Source organism: Pan paniscus, chromosome 21 (assembly GCF_029289425.2).
Source record: "Pan paniscus chromosome 21, NHGRI_mPanPan1-v2.0_pri, whole genome shotgun sequence".
In the NCBI taxonomy this organism is placed as follows: Eukaryota; Metazoa; Chordata; class Mammalia; order Primates; family Hominidae; genus Pan; species Pan paniscus.
Window position 1 is genome coordinate 41,272,498 of NC_073270.2, and position 16,099 is coordinate 41,288,596.

Consider the following 16,099-nt stretch of genomic DNA (forward strand, 5'->3'; position numbering starts at 1 on the left):
ACAGCGGGGGCCCGGGCAGTAGCTTCCAAACTCAATTACCCGCGCAAGGGGGCGTGGCAGCATCGTTGGGCGGGGCCGCCTGTAAGAGAACGCGGCTAAAGGTGGGGCCAAGCGTGCGGTTTGCTGCGCCTGCGTGAGGAAAAAGGGGGGGGCGTGGCTCCAGGCCGGAAGAGGGAGTCTGTAGGGGCGGGCCGGCTGGCGTCCCCTTTCCGGCCGGTCCCCATGGAGGCGCTGGGGAAGCTGAAGCAGTTCGATGCCTACCCCAAGACTTTGGAGGACTTCCGGGTCAAGACCTGCGGGGGCGCCACCGGTAGGCCGCAGCGGGGCCGGGGTCGCGTGGAGGGGGGCGTCCTAGAGCTTAGCCCGGGCTCCTGGACTCTGACTGGCCTGCCGGTGTCTGAGGGAGCGGATTCGAGGCCATTCTGACCCTCGCCCCTTGTCCTGCAGTGACCATTGTCAGTGGCCTTCTCATGCTGCTACTGTTCCTGTCCGAGCTGCAGTATTACCTCACCACGGAGGTAAGGGGCGGGGCTTAGTGCGTGGGCGGGGCTTTGCATTCTAGGAGTAGGACCTTTAGGGGTGGGAGTGGGGAAGGAGAGGTTTGGGGCCAAGTCTTACTGAGGTAGCGCTGCCCCAGGTGCATCCTGAGCTCTACGTGGACAAATCGCGGGGAGATAAACTGAAGATCAACATCGATGTACTTTTTCCGCACATGCCTTGTGCCTGTGAGTACCTCACCATGGGTGGGACTGGAGAGACCCAGGGTTCTCATGTGGGCTGCCAGATTCACACCTCCACCCTTAGGTTCTGGACTGGACCCCAGGACAACCTCCTTCTCCTAATCCCGTTCTGCCCCAAGACAGGCCCAGTATCCCCTTCCCCTCCAAAACCCACATCCCCTTGTCACTAGGGTCCCAGTACCTTAGCCTGATTTTCGTGCTTCCAGATCTGAGTATTGATGCCATGGATGTGGCCGGAGAACAGCAGCTGGATGTGGAACACAACCTGTTCAAGCAACGACTAGATAAAGATGGCATCCCCGTGAGCTCAGAGGCTGAGCGGCATGGTAACCAGGGGAGGGGGCCGGGTCTCAGATCCCAAAGCTGGACGTACCCAAGCCTATCTGCTAGCAAGTGAACTGTGACAGGCATAGTGATACATTAAACAACTAAGAGCTAGAGAAGTCAAGTGACTTGCCTAGGGTCCCCCAGCTAGTAAGAGTCAGAGTGAGCTAAAATCCTCTATACATATCGAGTCAGGTAATCTACCTGGCTATTATTCTCAGAGGTCCTCAATACCTGCAGATGGTAGTTTGAATACCAGAGGTTTGAAGATAGGTCTTATGTGCTCTTGCCTTGGTAGAAGTGTCTAGATGGACCCAGGCTTCTCTGAGTGTTTGCTTTCCCAGCCCATTGGCTTAATTCAGCCCTTAATGCTCTTCCCCTTTGGAATGCAGGTGGTTTAATGAGAATTTAGGTTCTCAAGTCAGATTGCCTGGGTTCACATCTAGCTTTGTCTCCTGCAGTCTGTGAGCTTCAGCTAGAAAGTGGTGATAAAACAGTAGTACCAACCACATGGAATTGTAAGATCAAATGAAGTCATATGTGTAAAATGCCTGGTACAGAGTGGGTACCCACTTTTACCTTCCTTTCCTTTATCTTGGTGGCTTCCCAATGCCTCCGTTAACTCAGTTTCCCACCACAGCAAAACTGTCCTCAAAGCTGGGATTTCTAACACCTTAGAGATTACTCTGGTGGGGAGTTTTATCATTCGTTGTTTCAGCAGATTAATGCAGGACACCAGTGGAACCAACATAATTTGCTATAGGACTGGATGTGGAGTGGAGGAGAGCAAAGTCATGGTTGTTGATTCCAACGCTTTCAGCCTGAGCAAATGAATGACTTGAGATGGAGATGACTGGAGGAGAAGGTTTTTTTGGTGGGAGGGAGGAGTGGCTATTGGATATCCACTGCTGTGTAACAAAGTACTCCAAAAGTTAGTAGTTTGATACAATAAAAATGTGTTTTTTCAGTTTCCCTGGGTCAGGAATTTAGGAGTGGCTTGTTTGGGTGATTCGGGATTAGGGTATCTCACGAGGTTGCAGTCATCTAAGGATTGATGGGGCACTGCAGAATCTACTATCTATCTATCTATCTATGTATCTATCTATCTATCTATCTATCTATCTATCTGTCTATCTTGAGACAGAGTCTCACTCTGTCGCCCAGGCTGGAGTGCCGTGGCGCGATCTTGGCTCACTGCAACCTCCGCCTCCCAGGTTCAAGTGATTCTCCTGCCTCAACCTCCCGAGTAGCTGGGATTACAGGCCTGTGCCACCATGCCCAGCTAATTTTTTGTATTTTTAGTAGAGACGGGGTTGCACCTTGTTGGGCCAGATGGTCTTGATCTCTTGACCTCGTGATCCACCCGCCTCAGCCTTCCAAAGTGCTGGGATTACAGGCATGAGCCACTGTGCCTGGCCTACTTATTTGTTGTTTAAATTTATTTTTTTTTCGTCAAGGTGTTCTTTATTTCAGAGAGAGGGCAGGACAGGGGGCTCAGTCTTTCTTGGCATCAGCTTTCCTCATGATGGCTGGGACATTGCTCAGCTCCTCCTGCCTCCTCTTAGTGCAGATGTGTGTCCCCACTCTTTTCTTGATGAACTTGAGGGCCCGTTTGTCCTTGGAGACCTTGAGTAACACCATGGCGTGCCGCTCATATGGGGCGAAACCACACACCTCTCGAATCATGTCCCACATGAATTTGGTGTGTTTGGTCAGGCGCCCGCGGCGGCAGCTGTGCCTGGGCTTGCTCATGTTCTTGGTCATCTTGTGGCCCTTGTGAAGGCACACGGCCATAGTGGGTAGCACAGAGCCATGGCTGCTGCTCTCCAATGGCAGCTGTGGCAGAAGGGCTGGTGCCTCGCGGGGATCTACTTTTTTTTTTTTTTTTTTGAGAGTCACGCTCTGTCACCCAGGCTGGAGTGCAATGGTGCGATTTCAGCTCACTGCAACCTCTGCCTCCCGGCTTCAAGTGATTCACCTGCCTCAGCCTTCTGAGTAGCTGGGATTACAGGTGCCTGCCACCACACCCGGCTAATTTTTGTATTTTTGGTAGAGACAGGGTTTCACCATCGTGGCCAGGCTGGTCTCAAACTCCTGACCTCAGGTGATCCACCCGCCTTGGCCCCCAAAGTGTTGGGATTACAGGCATGGGCCACCACGCCCAGCAGGGGATCTGCTTTTAAAGGGCTCACCACTCATAGGGCTGTTGGCAGGATGCCTCAGTGCCTCACCACATGGGCCTCTCAGTAGGGCTGCTTGTGTGTCCTTATATCACGGCAACTGGCTTCCCCCACTTGGATCTTGCAAGTGAGCTGAGAGAACAAAGTAGAAACCATAACCTTTGGCCGGGCATGGTGGCTCACGCCTGTAGTCCCAGCACTTTTGGAGGCTGAGGCAGTTGGATCACCTGAAGTCAGGAGTTCAAGACCAGCCTGGCCAACATGGTAAAACCCCCATCTCTACTAAAAAATACAAAAAAAAAAAAAAAAATTAGCCAGGTGTGGTGGTGGGCACCTGTAATCCTAGCTACTCAGGAGGCTGATGCAGGAGAATCACTTGAACCAGAGAGGCAGAGGTTGCAGTGAGCTGAGATCACGCCACTGCACTCCAGCTTGGGCAACAAGAGTGAAACTCCGTCTCAACAACAACAACAACAAAAAAACGTGTAACCTTTTTTATGACCCAGCCTCAGAAGTTGTACACCATCATTTCTGCAATATACTAGTGCTTACACAGGTCAGCCTTACTCATTGTGGGAGAGGACTACATAAGGGTGTGAATACTAGGAAGTGGGGATCATTGAGGACATCTTGGAAACTAGCTTCCACAGAGTAAGGTCAGGATTTGCAGGAAAGAGGAATCTCAGGTTTGGGGTATGTTAAATTTGGGGTTCCTATTTTATACTCTGGTGATATTAAGAGGCAATTAGATGTACCAGTCTAGAATTTAGAGGAGTTATCAGCAGGTACAGGGTAGTTTAAACAACTGGACTAAGAAAACCTAGGGAGTCAATGTAGGTAGAGGATAGGTCTACGGCCTGTACCCTGGGTATCTCCAATATTTAAAAGTCAGGATAGGAAGGAAGATTGAGACGGATTAGCCATTGACGTAGAAGAACCAAAGAGGTGTCCCAAAAGCCAAGTGGAGAGAGTTTCAAGAAGAGAGAGTGAGCAGTTGTATCAGAAGCTACTGATAGTCCAGTAAAATGAAGAGTGAGAATTGACCATTGAAATTAGCAACAAAGAGATTCCTGGAGACTTTGAAAGGAACAATTTTGATACTGTTGAGGATGAAAATCGGATCAAAGAGCAATAAAGGAAGTGGAGACATTACCTATAGGTGACTTGGGAGTTTCACTGTAAGGGAGAGCTGAGAAATGGAGTGGGATCTGAAGGAGAAAGTGGTGAGATGGTGGGTTTGGTGGTGAGAGCAAGTGAAGTTCTGTTGCTTCTCTTTTCTTAGTGGAAATTGAAAGCAAGGACATTAGCTAAGTGAAGAAAGAGGAGGGGGTTTTGGGAGTCTAAGGAGAGAGGAGAAGGTCTAAGTCACCTTAGAGGGTGGGAGAGTGAACTGATTAGAGAAATGAAGTGGAATTGCCAGGCAGTCCTAAGGGAGCTTCAGGAAAGAAGTAGGTACAGAGAGTTGAATGGAACCAGGGTGTGGGTTTTGCTGGATTTGTAAATGAAAGACGACAGGAACAGGGAGTTGTGGTTATGTGCAAGAGAATAATTACAGTGGACCATGGGATTTCAGAAGGGAAGTGAGGACATGATAGTGTCAGCAGTGTCAAAGAATTGGTGGATTTCGGGTACTAAATAGTGAACTTGGAAAATAAGGGTAAGTAGTTGAAGACTCAGACACTTGAAGTTGAATTTTGGAAGATTTGCAGTTATTGGCAGTGACAGGATCTAGGTATGAGTATGAAAATGGGTAGCTGAGGTGAGATGGCAAAATCAAAAGATTATCATGAGTTGGGAGGTCAGTATTCATTATGGAAATCACCAGTTATGATGGGGTGACTAGAGTGAGGCAAGGAGCCGGTGCAGAGGGAGAGGTGTGAGGAGAAGCACCATGGCAAGAGGTTAGTGGCATACACGTTGGAATTAGCTGAAATCTGTTTCCTCGGTTGCATTGGGCAAAGTCACTTCTCATCAGTGAGCCTCAACATCTTCTCAATAAAACAGGGATAATTACCGCCACCCTCAAAGAGTCATTGTGGGGATGAAATGAGATGATGGTTGTGAAGTACAGTGATCTGTACACAGCTAATGTTCAGTATTTACTGTTGACTGTTTTCTTACTGTTTCTTTTATTAAAAGAATTGATATGTGTGTAGAAGTGCTTAATGCCTGACCCGTAGCATGTACTATATGAATATTAGTTATTATAACTTTTATTATCCCTAAGCAAAGGGCTTGTGCAGACTGGGGCCACCGATTTCACTGTGTCTGGCCCCAGCTGATGCCTCTGCTTCTCCCCTCCCCTTAGAGCTTGGGAAAGTCGAGGTGACGGTGTTTGACCCTGACTCCCTGGACCCTGATCGCTGTGAGAGCTGCTATGGTGCTGAGGCAGAAGATATCAAGTGAGCTGGAGGGGAGCGGGAGCAGGGTTCCCATCGGGCGCCATCTGTCAGTCAGCCTCAGCCTCAGTCAGACTGTGGCAGGTGGGGAGGTCAGACCAAGAATCTAGAGTGGGCGGGGTATGTGCCTCTGTCATTGATCCTGGTGCAAGTGACTGAGGCTTTGTAACCAGGCCCTATCTGGGAGCTGCAGACCTAGAGATGAAGCTGAAGTGGTCTCTGCTCTTCCACCTAGAGAAATGGTTCAGAGGTGGTCTCTGGAGTCCAGTTACCTGGGTTCTACCCCTGTCTCCTTGGGCCAAGCCATGTAACCTCTCTATGTGAAGAGGGATGATAATAACATCTTCTCGTAAGAGTCACATATGGATTAGCTGTATACTGTGTGTAAAGCACTGAGGTGGAAGGCCCAGCCCAGATTATTAGACCCTCAGTATCTGATAACTGCTGCTGTTTCCCAGACCCTGACTTCTGCAAGACTGATTCAGCAGGTCTGGAGTGGGGCCTGGGAATGTGTACTTAAATTTTTTTTTATTGTGGAAAAATATGTGACATAAAATTTACCATTTTAACCATTTTTAAGTGTGCAACTCAGTGGCATTAGGTATCTTCACAGTGTCATGCAGTCATCACTCTCTGTCCTAAAACTTGTCATCGCCTCAAACAGAATGGGAATATGTATTTTTCACAGTCCTAGTCTGGGCACAATGGCTTACACATGTAATCCGTAGCACTTTGAGAGGCCGAGGTAGGTGAATCACTTGAGCTCAGGAGTTTGAGACCAGCCTGGGCAACATAGCAAGACCCTATCTCTAAAAAAATTTTAAAAATTAAAAAAAGAAAACAGTCCTTCTGCCACTGAGGAAACACATTTGGAGAATGTTTGGTGGTCAGGGATGAGGCTAGCAGAGCCTTCAATAGCAGGCAGAGCTGCTCGGGCTCTATTTCCCCAGATGCCAGCACTGGACTTATGCCTCTTTAACACTCTCACCGTCACTCCCTGCCCTACAGGTGCTGTAACACCTGTGAAGATGTGCGGGAGGCATATCGCCGTCGAGGCTGGGCCTTCAAGAACCCAGATACTATTGAGCAGTGCCGGCGAGAGGGCTTCAGCCAGAAGATGCAGGAGCAGAAGAATGAAGGCTGCCAGGTGTATGGCTTCTTGGAAGTCAATAAGGTATCAGGAGGAATCAAGACAAGATAGGGCCAGCGGGGCTGGGCAAGCTCCACTGGGAACCGAGGGCCCACTCAGGCCCTGAGTAGGCAAAAGGAGGACACAGCCAGTGAATGAGAGAGAATGTTCCTTACAGGTGGCCGGAAACTTCCACTTTGCCCCTGGGAAGAGCTTCCAGCAGTCCCATGTGCACGGTGAGTGATCTGCACTAGCTGGGGAGATTTAGATGCTGGCCACCTTCTTGGTGAGCTTGAGTGGTCCTCTTCTGCCTGCTGCTCATTTGTCTTGGGCAACCATTTGGCCAGAGCAGGCCTTCATCTCAGGGCAGCAGTTTAGCACAGTGGCTAAGAGCACAGGCCGAGGAGCCAGACTGCCTGCATTCAGATACCAGTTTCAGACCTTACTGGCTGTGTGACTTTGAGAAGGTTTCTTAATCTTTTTGACTCCTGTTTTCTACTTTATAAAATGGTGATGAGGGCACTTATCTCACAGGGTGTGTGTGCAGGTTAAAGATGATAGCACGGAGCCTGGCTTGTGGTAGGTGCTTGTTGAAATAGTAGCCCCCCTCCGTGTCCGACAATGACCTGTGCATGAGGCTTTGGGAGAAGCAGAGCTAGGTTGGAGCACAGGTTCTGCCACACCTGAGCTATGTCATATTTGGGCCCTATTTAGTTGCTTCTTCTGTAAAATGGGGATGATGATAATAGTACCCACTCACAGGGCTGTTGGGGTGAACAAATGAGATTTATTCTCATTCATTTGTTCATTCATGCATTCACAAAATATTTAGTAATCACCTACTAGTCTAGTTGCTAAGGGTACAGTAGTGAACAGTCTGTGCCCTCAGAACATTCTAGTAAAGAAATAGACAATAAGTATATAAAATATAAATAGTCCCCAATTAACAATGGTTCAGCTTGCAATTTTTAACTTCATGATGGGTATTACATGCATTTTTCACTTAACGATATTTTCTTTTTCTTTTTTGAGACAGAGTCTCACTCTGTCGCCCAGGCTGGAGTGCAGTGGCGTGATCTTGACTCACTGCAACCTCCACCTCCTGGGTTCAAGTGATTCTCCTACCTCAGCCTCTTGAGTAGCTGAGTGTACAGGTGCGTGCCACCACGCCCAGCTAAGTTTTGTATTTTTAGTAGAGATGGGGTTTCATTATGTTGGCCAGGCTGGTCTTGAACTCCTGACCTCAAGTGATCTGCCCGCCTCGGCCTCCCAAAGTGCTAGGATTACAGGGATGAGCCACCGCACCTGGCCGACTTACAATATTTTCAACTTGCAATGGGTTTATTGGGACGTAACCCCAGTGTAGGTCAGGGAGCATCTGTATATGGTATATCAGATGCTGTTAAGTCATATGGACCAAAACAAGGCAGGATAAAGGTGGTAATGGGGAGGGGCTAGGGTAGGGCAGTGAGGGTCCTATTTTAAATATGGAGGTCAGGGACAAACTCTTTGATGAGGTAATATTTTAGCAAAGACCTGAAGACAGTGAGGGAGCCAGCCATGTGGATGTCTGGGGAGGAAGTGTTACAAGCAGAGAGAACAGTAAATGCAAATTCCTAAGGCTAGAATGTGCTTGGCAAGTTCAAGATACAGTAAGAAGGTTAGAGTGGCTGGAGCAGAGGAGCATGCTTAGAAATGAAGTGAGAGAGGCCGGGTGCAGTGGCTCATACCTGTAATCCCAGCACTTTGGGAGGCCAAGGCGGGTGGATCACCTGAGGTCAGGAGTTCAAGACCAGCCTGGCCAACATGGTGAAACCCTGTCTCTACTAAAAATACAAAAATTAGCTGGGTGTGGTGGCACACGCCTGTAATCCCAGCTACTCGGGAGGCTGAGGCACGAGAATCTCTTGAACCTGGGAGGTGGAGGTTGCAGTGAGCTGAAATTGCGCCATTGTACTCCAGCCTGGGTAACAGAGTGAGACTCCATTTCAAAAAATAATAATAAATAAAGAGAGGTCACAGGGCCATATCATGCAGGGCTTGCAGGGGCATTGTAGGGACTTGGGCCTTTACTCTGCATGAGATGAGAAGCCATTGTAGGGCTCTGAAGAAGGTGAGGCATGATCTGACTTAAAAGCTCTCCAGCTGCTCTGTGGACAAGACTGGGCAGGGGAAAGGACAGAATCAGAGAGGCCCATTAGGAGGCGGTTGCAGTGATCAATCCAGGCAAAAGATGGTGGGGCACGGCCCAGAGTGGCAGTGGAAGTGGTGGGAAGTGACTGGCTTCTGGATGTATTTTGAAGGTAGAGCTGAGAAGAGTTCCTGATGGGCATGAGGGATAAAGGAAAAAGTCAAGGACGCCTCCAAAGTTTTGTACCTGAGTAGTAAGAAGGATGGAGTTGCCTGTAATCCTAGCACTTTGGGAGGCCAAGGCAGGTGGATTGCCTGAGCTGAGGAGTTTGAGACCAGCCTGGGCAACATGATGAAACCTTGTCTCTACTAAAAAATGCAAAAAATCAGTCGGGCGTGGTGGCGTGCGCCTGTAGTCCCAGCTACTCGGGAGGCTGAGGTAGGAGAATTGCTTGAACCCAGGAGGCGGAGGTTGCAGGGAGCCGAGATCGTGCCATTTCACTCCAGCCTGAGCGACAGAGTGAGATTCCATCTCCATTAAAAAAAAAAAAAAGGATGGAGTTGCCATTTAGCAAGATGAGGGAGACTCAGGGCAGGTTTAGATATTCGGAAATGGGATCGTACAGCTGGTATTCGGCTTTTGATGTGTTCAGACCAATAGCATCTGGGTGTCCTTCTAGACACCCAAGGTGTCAAGTAAGTTTTCCATTCAAGCCTGGAGTTCAGGGAGAGGACTTGCCTGGAGATGCAGATGTTGGCATCATCAGCATGTGTATAGAGCTGTGGGACTGGATGAAATCACCCTGGAGGTGAGGGCAGATGGAGAAGAAGGGAAGCTCAAAGGGCTGGGTGCCAGGCCTCCCACATTAGAGGCCAAGGGTGACAGGGGGAATTGGTAGGGGAGACTAGAGGAGGAGTGTAAGCCGGGAGTGTGGCATCCTGCCAGCCACGGACGGGTGTTTCAAATACCACATCAGATGCTTCTGGATGTCGAGCGGGAATTGACCATGGCATGTACATGCAACAGTCACTTATAGCCTTGACTGAGTCATTTAAGGGTGTGATAGGACCACCCTAGAGTGGGTTCAGGAGGGAATGGGGGAGGAGTTGGAGCGAGTATTGACAGCTCTATAGTGGAAATTGCCTAGGGGAGGAGAGAGCATGAGCTGAAGCTAGAGGGAAATGTGGAGTCGAGGGAGGCTTTTCTAAGGAGGGTGATGTAGCAGAATGTTAATATGCTGTTGGAAATTATCGACTAAAGAGCATAAGTGATGCTCCAGAGACGAGACAGTGACCGGAGTGAAGTCCTGGAGAAGGAGAAAGAAGACAGAATCTAGTGCCTTACACATGTGGAAAGTCCAAACTTAGCACCAGGAGGAAGGGCAGGCTCTGTAGGTACAGGTAGGGTGGTAGCTGGGGTGGCAGAAGTACATGGAGAGTCTCTTCTGAGTCTTCCCGTCTTCTCCATGTTGTAGGAAGGAAGGTCCTCAGTTGAGAATGAGGAGAGAGGGAAGGAGGTGTTGGAGATTTGAAAGAAGAAAAGATGTGACTGGTCACTTGGGGGTGGAAGAGTGCGTGGACTGGGGAGATTGAGTAGGATTGATGCAGCACTAGGGCCTCCCTGGAGTCTGCGGCTGTGAATGTAAAGAGAGCGGTCAGCGTGGTTGTCTGTGTGGGAATGGACTCAGTCAACAGAACATTGCAATTGCCTGGGGTTTGGTGTTGCCAGGTGCCTGCAAAGGTGAGGGAATCAAATATGTAAAGAACTCACCTTGATTCTGGACCACAGCATATGAGCTAGGAAAGGAGGAAAGACAGGATGTGGGGAAGCCAGTGAGGGGGCAGGAGGAAAAAGGGACTACAAGTCCTGAGTGTAGTGTCAACAAGTTATTGGAATTGGGGAACTGGAGGAAATTAGAAAGCTGGTGGAGCATGAGTTGCTTGAAATTGAAGTCACAGAAGGGGCTTTGTTAATGACAAAGTTTAGGGAATGGCCAACAGAGCAAGTGGCTCAGGTAGGCAGAGCACAAGATCAGGGAGGAAAGGATGTCCAGGAACTGGGAGGCCCGGGTACTGGAAGGATCATCTACGTGGATATGGAAATCACTAGAAAGTGTGACAGAGGTAGTACAGGAGAGAGTGACAGGCAGTTGCCCAAGCTGTTGAAAAATGGCATGGGAAAACTGTTCTGGAGGTTCCATATCGATATCTAGGTGACTGAAACAAGCAGGGCTGCTCTGCCCTGAGCTTCAAAGCTGGGGATTTTTTTTTTTTTTTTGAGGCTGGAGTGCCATGGCACAATCTTGGCTCACTGCAGCCTTGACCTCCTGGACTCGAGATCCTCCCACCTCAGCCTCTCAAGGAGCTGAGACCACAGGCACATGCCACCATGCCTGGCTAATTTTTTTTTTTTTTTTTTTTGCAGAGACAGGGTCTTGCCATGTTGCCCAGGCTCCTGGGCTCAAGTGATCCTCCCGCTTGGCCCCCCAAAATGTTGGGATTACAGATGTGAGCCATTGTGCATTTTTAAGGCAGATAAAGGGAAAGTGATCTGGAAGTGGCAGTAAGGAGCAAAAAAGACTTCTCTTTAGGCCAGGGAAGAGGTTGTGTATGGAGAGAAGATAGTCGCGCGTTGAGGGGATGCCAGGGAGTTAGTGCCTGAAAGGAAGAGCCAGGCTGAAGCAAGAAAGTGAAGAGGAACCCAGGGGTTGAAGGCAGGGCTGGGAAAGGTGGGAGTTGGTGTCACAGTAAAGGATGGACAGAGCCGCACAGTGACAGAGCCCAGGGTATGAAGATGGCCTCTCAAAATGGTTGAAGTGAACAGGAAGAAAGGGCCTCCTGGAGGGTAGCTCTGCTGGTCTTCAGGGCAATCTGTGGGGGTGGGGCTGTGTTGGGGAGGGGCCAGTGTGGGGGCTGGAGGACCCTGCAGAGCTCTGGGACCCCCTCTTCACTCTGGAGGAAGCTGGGAGAAAAGGGTCTTGCTGGGAGGGTAGGAAGATGATCAGTGTCAAGCTGTTGGCACAAGGTCTGGCGGGCACTCAGTAGACACACAGCCAGAGTGGCAGCCTCTTGGCCTGGGACTGTTAGACTTGTGGATCCCCGGGCCGGGGGTGCTCTGTATTTGGAAGGATGTATAAATGCAAAGGTACAGTTGCCCAAGGCCAGAGATCTGGCTGAATTGAGGCCTGGGAGTGAGTTTCTAACATCCTTGTTGATTGGGGCCGGGGTGGGTAATAATCTCTTACAGTGTAAAGTTTACAAGTATTTTTCCATCTTAGATCCCACGTGATCCTTAGGACAGCCCTTTGCAAAGGAGAACACTGAGGCCCAGAAAGGGCAAGTGATTTGCCCAAGGCCACACAGTCAGGAACTTGGCTCTTTGAGCTCTAGGCCTCTTGTCCTTCCTAGGCCACTATCTTGCTCCTCTCTGGCCAGATTAGTTCACTCTTGAGGAGAGGCCCAGAAGGAGGCTTGTTAGCTGGGGCCAGACTGTGTTGCTGAGGCTGAATGTTCCAGTCTTCCCTCCTGCAACATATCTTGCTGTCATAGTTCTCATTGTGAAGCTCTGAATCTTTCTTCTCTCTCCTCCCTCCCCCATGCTGCAGTACATGCTGTGGAGAGTAAGTGGCCCTGCCCCCACGGAGGCCAAACCCCTACTTCTGGGGCAGCCTGCCCTACCAGAATGGGGGGAGGTTGGATGGGGCTGTGATTGGGTCTCCTCTGACCTGGCTGCTGGGTGACTGTACAAAGGTCTGGGATGTATCTTTGAAGTATGGTTCCTTGTAGCAGGAGGGATTGAGGCTAGAGGGCAGGAATAAATTGTTCTGGAACAGTTGGTACAGGGTCCCCATGGGATTTCTTCTGGGGAGCTTTGAGGGTGGAGGCAGGGAAAGTGTGGATGGCATTCTCAGATCCCACCTCACTTTGAGGTTCAGTGATTTGCCATCAGCTCTAGTTAGTGAGAGCCCATAGTCAGTGGGTTTTGTTTCCGGAGATGCAGGCAGGGCCATGGTGGTAGTCAAGGCATAGAGTTCCCTGTGGACGTCAGGGAGGAACCAGGGTCTGTTCTAATGACTCCTGAGGAGGGCGTGAACTCTCACACAGGCCCAAGGCTTGCCCTTTCTGGCTGTCCTTAAGCAGGACCAGGAGGTGCCAGGCTGGAGAAGGAATGAGGGGTCAGAGAAGACAGGTGGTTTGCAGTCCAGGGAGAGGAAGGAGGAGGCCAGTGCTGCTCCTACTAATGACGCCTTCTCCCTTGCCTTCTCCCTTCTCTCCTAGTCCATGACTTGCAGAGCTTTGGCCTTGACAACGTACGTACCAGATGGAAACCATGGAGGGCAGGTGGGGGTGGGAGGCTTGGTTGCTGCCTTCATTTCCTTGTAGGAACATCCTGGGATGGGGTAGTGCATATAGAAAAATACACCATGTTCTGAATGGGGATCCAGCCTGAGGGTTAAGCGAGAGTGACTTTTGAACTGAACTCTGAGCAGGCTAGGGGCAAGATTGGGGTTGGATAAGAGCATCCTAGACAGACAGAGCCTCAGCGCAAGGTCAGGCGGGAGCATGGCCCTTCTAAGGAACTGCGGGGCAGGTGTGGATGGGTGAGGCTGGAGAAGTCGGCAGGGACCAGACCACACCAGACTCAGAGGCCACGCTGAGGAATCACGTCTTTCTCATGAGAACAGTGGAAAGCTGTTGGCCTTCTTTAAGCAGGATCACGACATAATCAGATGTGCATTTTTGGAAAGATCCTTCTAGTGTCTGAGTCTGATACACAAGGGAGCAGGAAGGGAGTGCATCTGGGGGTTCACAGCCTCCAGCCTAGGCCTCCAGGCAAAGCCAGCACCTGCTACTCTGTGTGCCTAACGTACAAGTGAAGCTGGTATTTTAAGAAATCTGGAACCTGGCCAGGCATGGTGGCTCATGCTTGTAATCCCAGCTACTCAGGAGGCTGAGGCAAGAGAATCGCTTGAATAAGGCGAGGCTGCAGTGAGCCAAGATCATGCCACTGCTCTCCAGCCTGGGCAACAGAGTGAGACCTTGTCTCAAAAAAAAAAAAAAAAAAAAAGAAAAATCTGGAACCCCAGGAGTTTGCAGGCTGTGGAAGGAGGAGTTTCTAGGTAGGGAATGGGGGATTCTTATCTCGGGGAGGTTGTCCCCTTAGGACCATAGCCTCCCCTTCCTCCCACATCTCCGCAGACGGACCCAGGTGTCCCTGTCTGCTACTGTCATCAGAGCTTTGGATGAGCTCTGGATGGTGTTGTTTGCAGATCAACATGACCCACTACATCCAGCACCTGTCATTTGGGGAGGACTATCCAGGCATTGTGAACCCCCTGGACCACACCAATGTCACTGCGCCCCAAGGTACCAGCCCGGGAGGCAGCCCCCAGCCGCAGAAGGCCGGCCGGGCACCCACACCCAGTGCTTTGTTTTCCCCTCAGCCTCCATGATGTTCCAGTACTTTGTGAAGGTGGTGCCCACTGTGTACATGAAGGTGGACGGAGAGGTGAGTCAGGGAGCTCCCTACCAGAGTCTCCTGCGCGGTGCCAAGCACTGGAGTTCCTGCATTTTGTTCCGTCAGCCTGGGGAGTGAAAGCTGCCTCGTCCTCACATGGCCAATAAAAGACTGAGGCACAGAGAGGGTGAGGGATTTGCCCTCCCAGGCAGAGTGCAGGCCTGGGGCTGTCAGATTTAAAGCGCCTGCTCTTTCTGCTGCCCTCACCGCTTCTATCCGTTCCTCCGGTGCCCACCGTCTGCCTGCCTCACTGTTCTCTGTGGTCTGCCTGGGCTGGGGGTTAGGCAAGGCAAGTCTCTGTGTACCCACTCCCAAGGCTGCCCTGGCCTGTGGAGCAGCATCTCAGCAGAGTGGCAGGGTGCGAGGGGCTGAGGGCAGAGGAAGTCAGTTCAGCCTTGGTGCATCTTTGGAGAGCTGCTTCTCAGCCTGGACCCCCGTGAGAACACCCACCAAATGCTGCCAGGATAGGTAAACTATAAAGAGCTGGCACCTGGAAGGGAAGGCTGAGGCCAAGACTAGGAGAGGGGGTCTGGCGGGCCAGGCCTTGCAGTGCGGGCCACTAGCACGGTGCTGTGTTCTCTCCCTACACGGCCAAGGCTCAACAGGAAAGGGGAAGGAGCAGGGGTGGGGCTGATGGTGGCTGGAGCCAGGTCCTAGCCCTAGCCCTGGCCCAGGCTCCCCTCCCACCCCAGGTACTGAGGACAAATCAGTTCTCTGTGACCAGACATGAGAAGGTTGCCAATGGGCTGTTGGGTGACCAAGGCCTTCCCGGAGTCTTCGTCCTCTATGAGCTCTCGCCCATGATGGTGAAGCTGACGGAGAAGCACAGGTGAGGATGGGGGCAAAGCGGCCTCTGGGGGCCTGGGCCTGAGGGAGGAGGATGCCTGCTGAGCCCACCCTCTCCTTCTACCAGGTCCTTCACCCACTTCCTGACAGGTGTGTGCGCCATCATTGGGGGCATGTTCACAGGTAAGAGGCCCACAGCGTCTGTGAGCTGTGGGGTGGGGAGGGTAAAGCCTGGGTGCCCCAGGTTTGGTTGGGGGTGAAGGGGCAGATGCTGGCCTGGCCAGTTAAGTGACAAGGCTCTCAGCGTCAAAAGCCAAGGCCCCCAGTGGGCCAGTGCCAGCCCTTGTCTCTCTCCCAGTGGCTGGACTCATCGATTCGCTCATCTACCACTCAGCACGAGCCATCCAGAAGAAAATTGATCTAGGGAAGACAACGTAGTCACCCTCGGTGCTTCCTCTGTCTCCTCTTTCTCCCTGGCCTGTGGTTGTCCCCCAGCCTCTGTCACCCTCCACCTCCTCGGTCAGCCCCAGCCCCAGGTTGATAAATCTGTTAATTGTGATAGTACTCACTGGGCTCCGTGTGATCCTTGCCGTGGCCAGAGCCTCATCCTGGCCACTCATTGAAGGCAATTGTGACTGATGGATCGGGGCCCAGCGCCCTCGGGAGCCCCACATGGGCATCCCCTAGTTAACCGGGGTTTATTCACACCAGACTCATGTCCAGCCCACAGCCCTGTCCTGGGTCCCTCCTCCACTGTGGTCCTCAGGCCTCTCGGGTTCAGCCCTAGGGCTCAGATGCACCTTTTCAGCGTGAGCTTCCTGGAGCCACCGTGGCCCCCAGGTTCATGAGTGATCAACCCCAGGCCACTAATTCAGGGCCCTGAGTGCATATTG

General features: G+C 51.2%; 1 protein-coding gene and 1 pseudogene across 2 annotated transcripts; one reads left to right on the forward strand and one right to left on the reverse strand.

Moving 5' to 3' along the window:
* Positions 1-69: 69 nt before the first annotated feature.
* On the forward strand, positions 70-15,770 carry ERGIC3 (ERGIC and golgi 3). Of its 2 annotated transcripts, XM_003831857.4 has the most exons (14): positions 153-310; positions 448-518; positions 638-725; positions 947-1,066; positions 5,553-5,646; positions 6,652-6,817; positions 6,951-7,008; positions 12,508-12,522; positions 13,181-13,212; positions 14,173-14,269; positions 14,347-14,411; positions 15,113-15,249; positions 15,334-15,389; positions 15,565-15,770. In XM_003831857.4, exons 1-14 carry the CDS (start codon positions 223-225, stop codon positions 15,642-15,644), a joined length of 1,167 nt encoding a protein of 388 aa, XP_003831905.1. In that variant the 5' UTR covers positions 153-222; the 3' UTR covers positions 15,645-15,770. The 2 variants fall into 2 exon arrangements, with proteins under 2 accessions (XP_003831904.1, XP_003831905.1); XM_003831856.6 differs by lacking the exon at positions 12,508-12,522 and having other exon boundaries at positions 70-310.
* LOC134729671 (large ribosomal subunit protein eL36-like) lies at positions 2,233-2,878 on the reverse strand (annotated as a pseudogene).
* Positions 15,771-16,099: the final 329 nt, after the last annotated feature.

What these genes read in the sequence shown, in the direction of transcription:
- ERGIC3 (XM_003831857.4), top strand. Translation starts at nt 223, where the DNA reads ATGGAGGCGCTGGGGAAGCTGAAGCAGTTCGATGCCTACCCCAAGACT. An exon ending in AGTATTACCTCACCACGGAG is followed by an intron (nt 519 to 637) that starts GTAAGGGGCGGG and finishes GCGCTGCCCCAG; the next exon opens with GTGCATCCTGAGCTCTACGT. An exon ending in AGAGCTTTGGCCTTGACAAC is followed by an intron (nt 13,213 to 14,172) that starts GTACGTACCAGA and finishes TGTTGTTTGCAG; the next exon opens with ATCAACATGACCCACTACAT.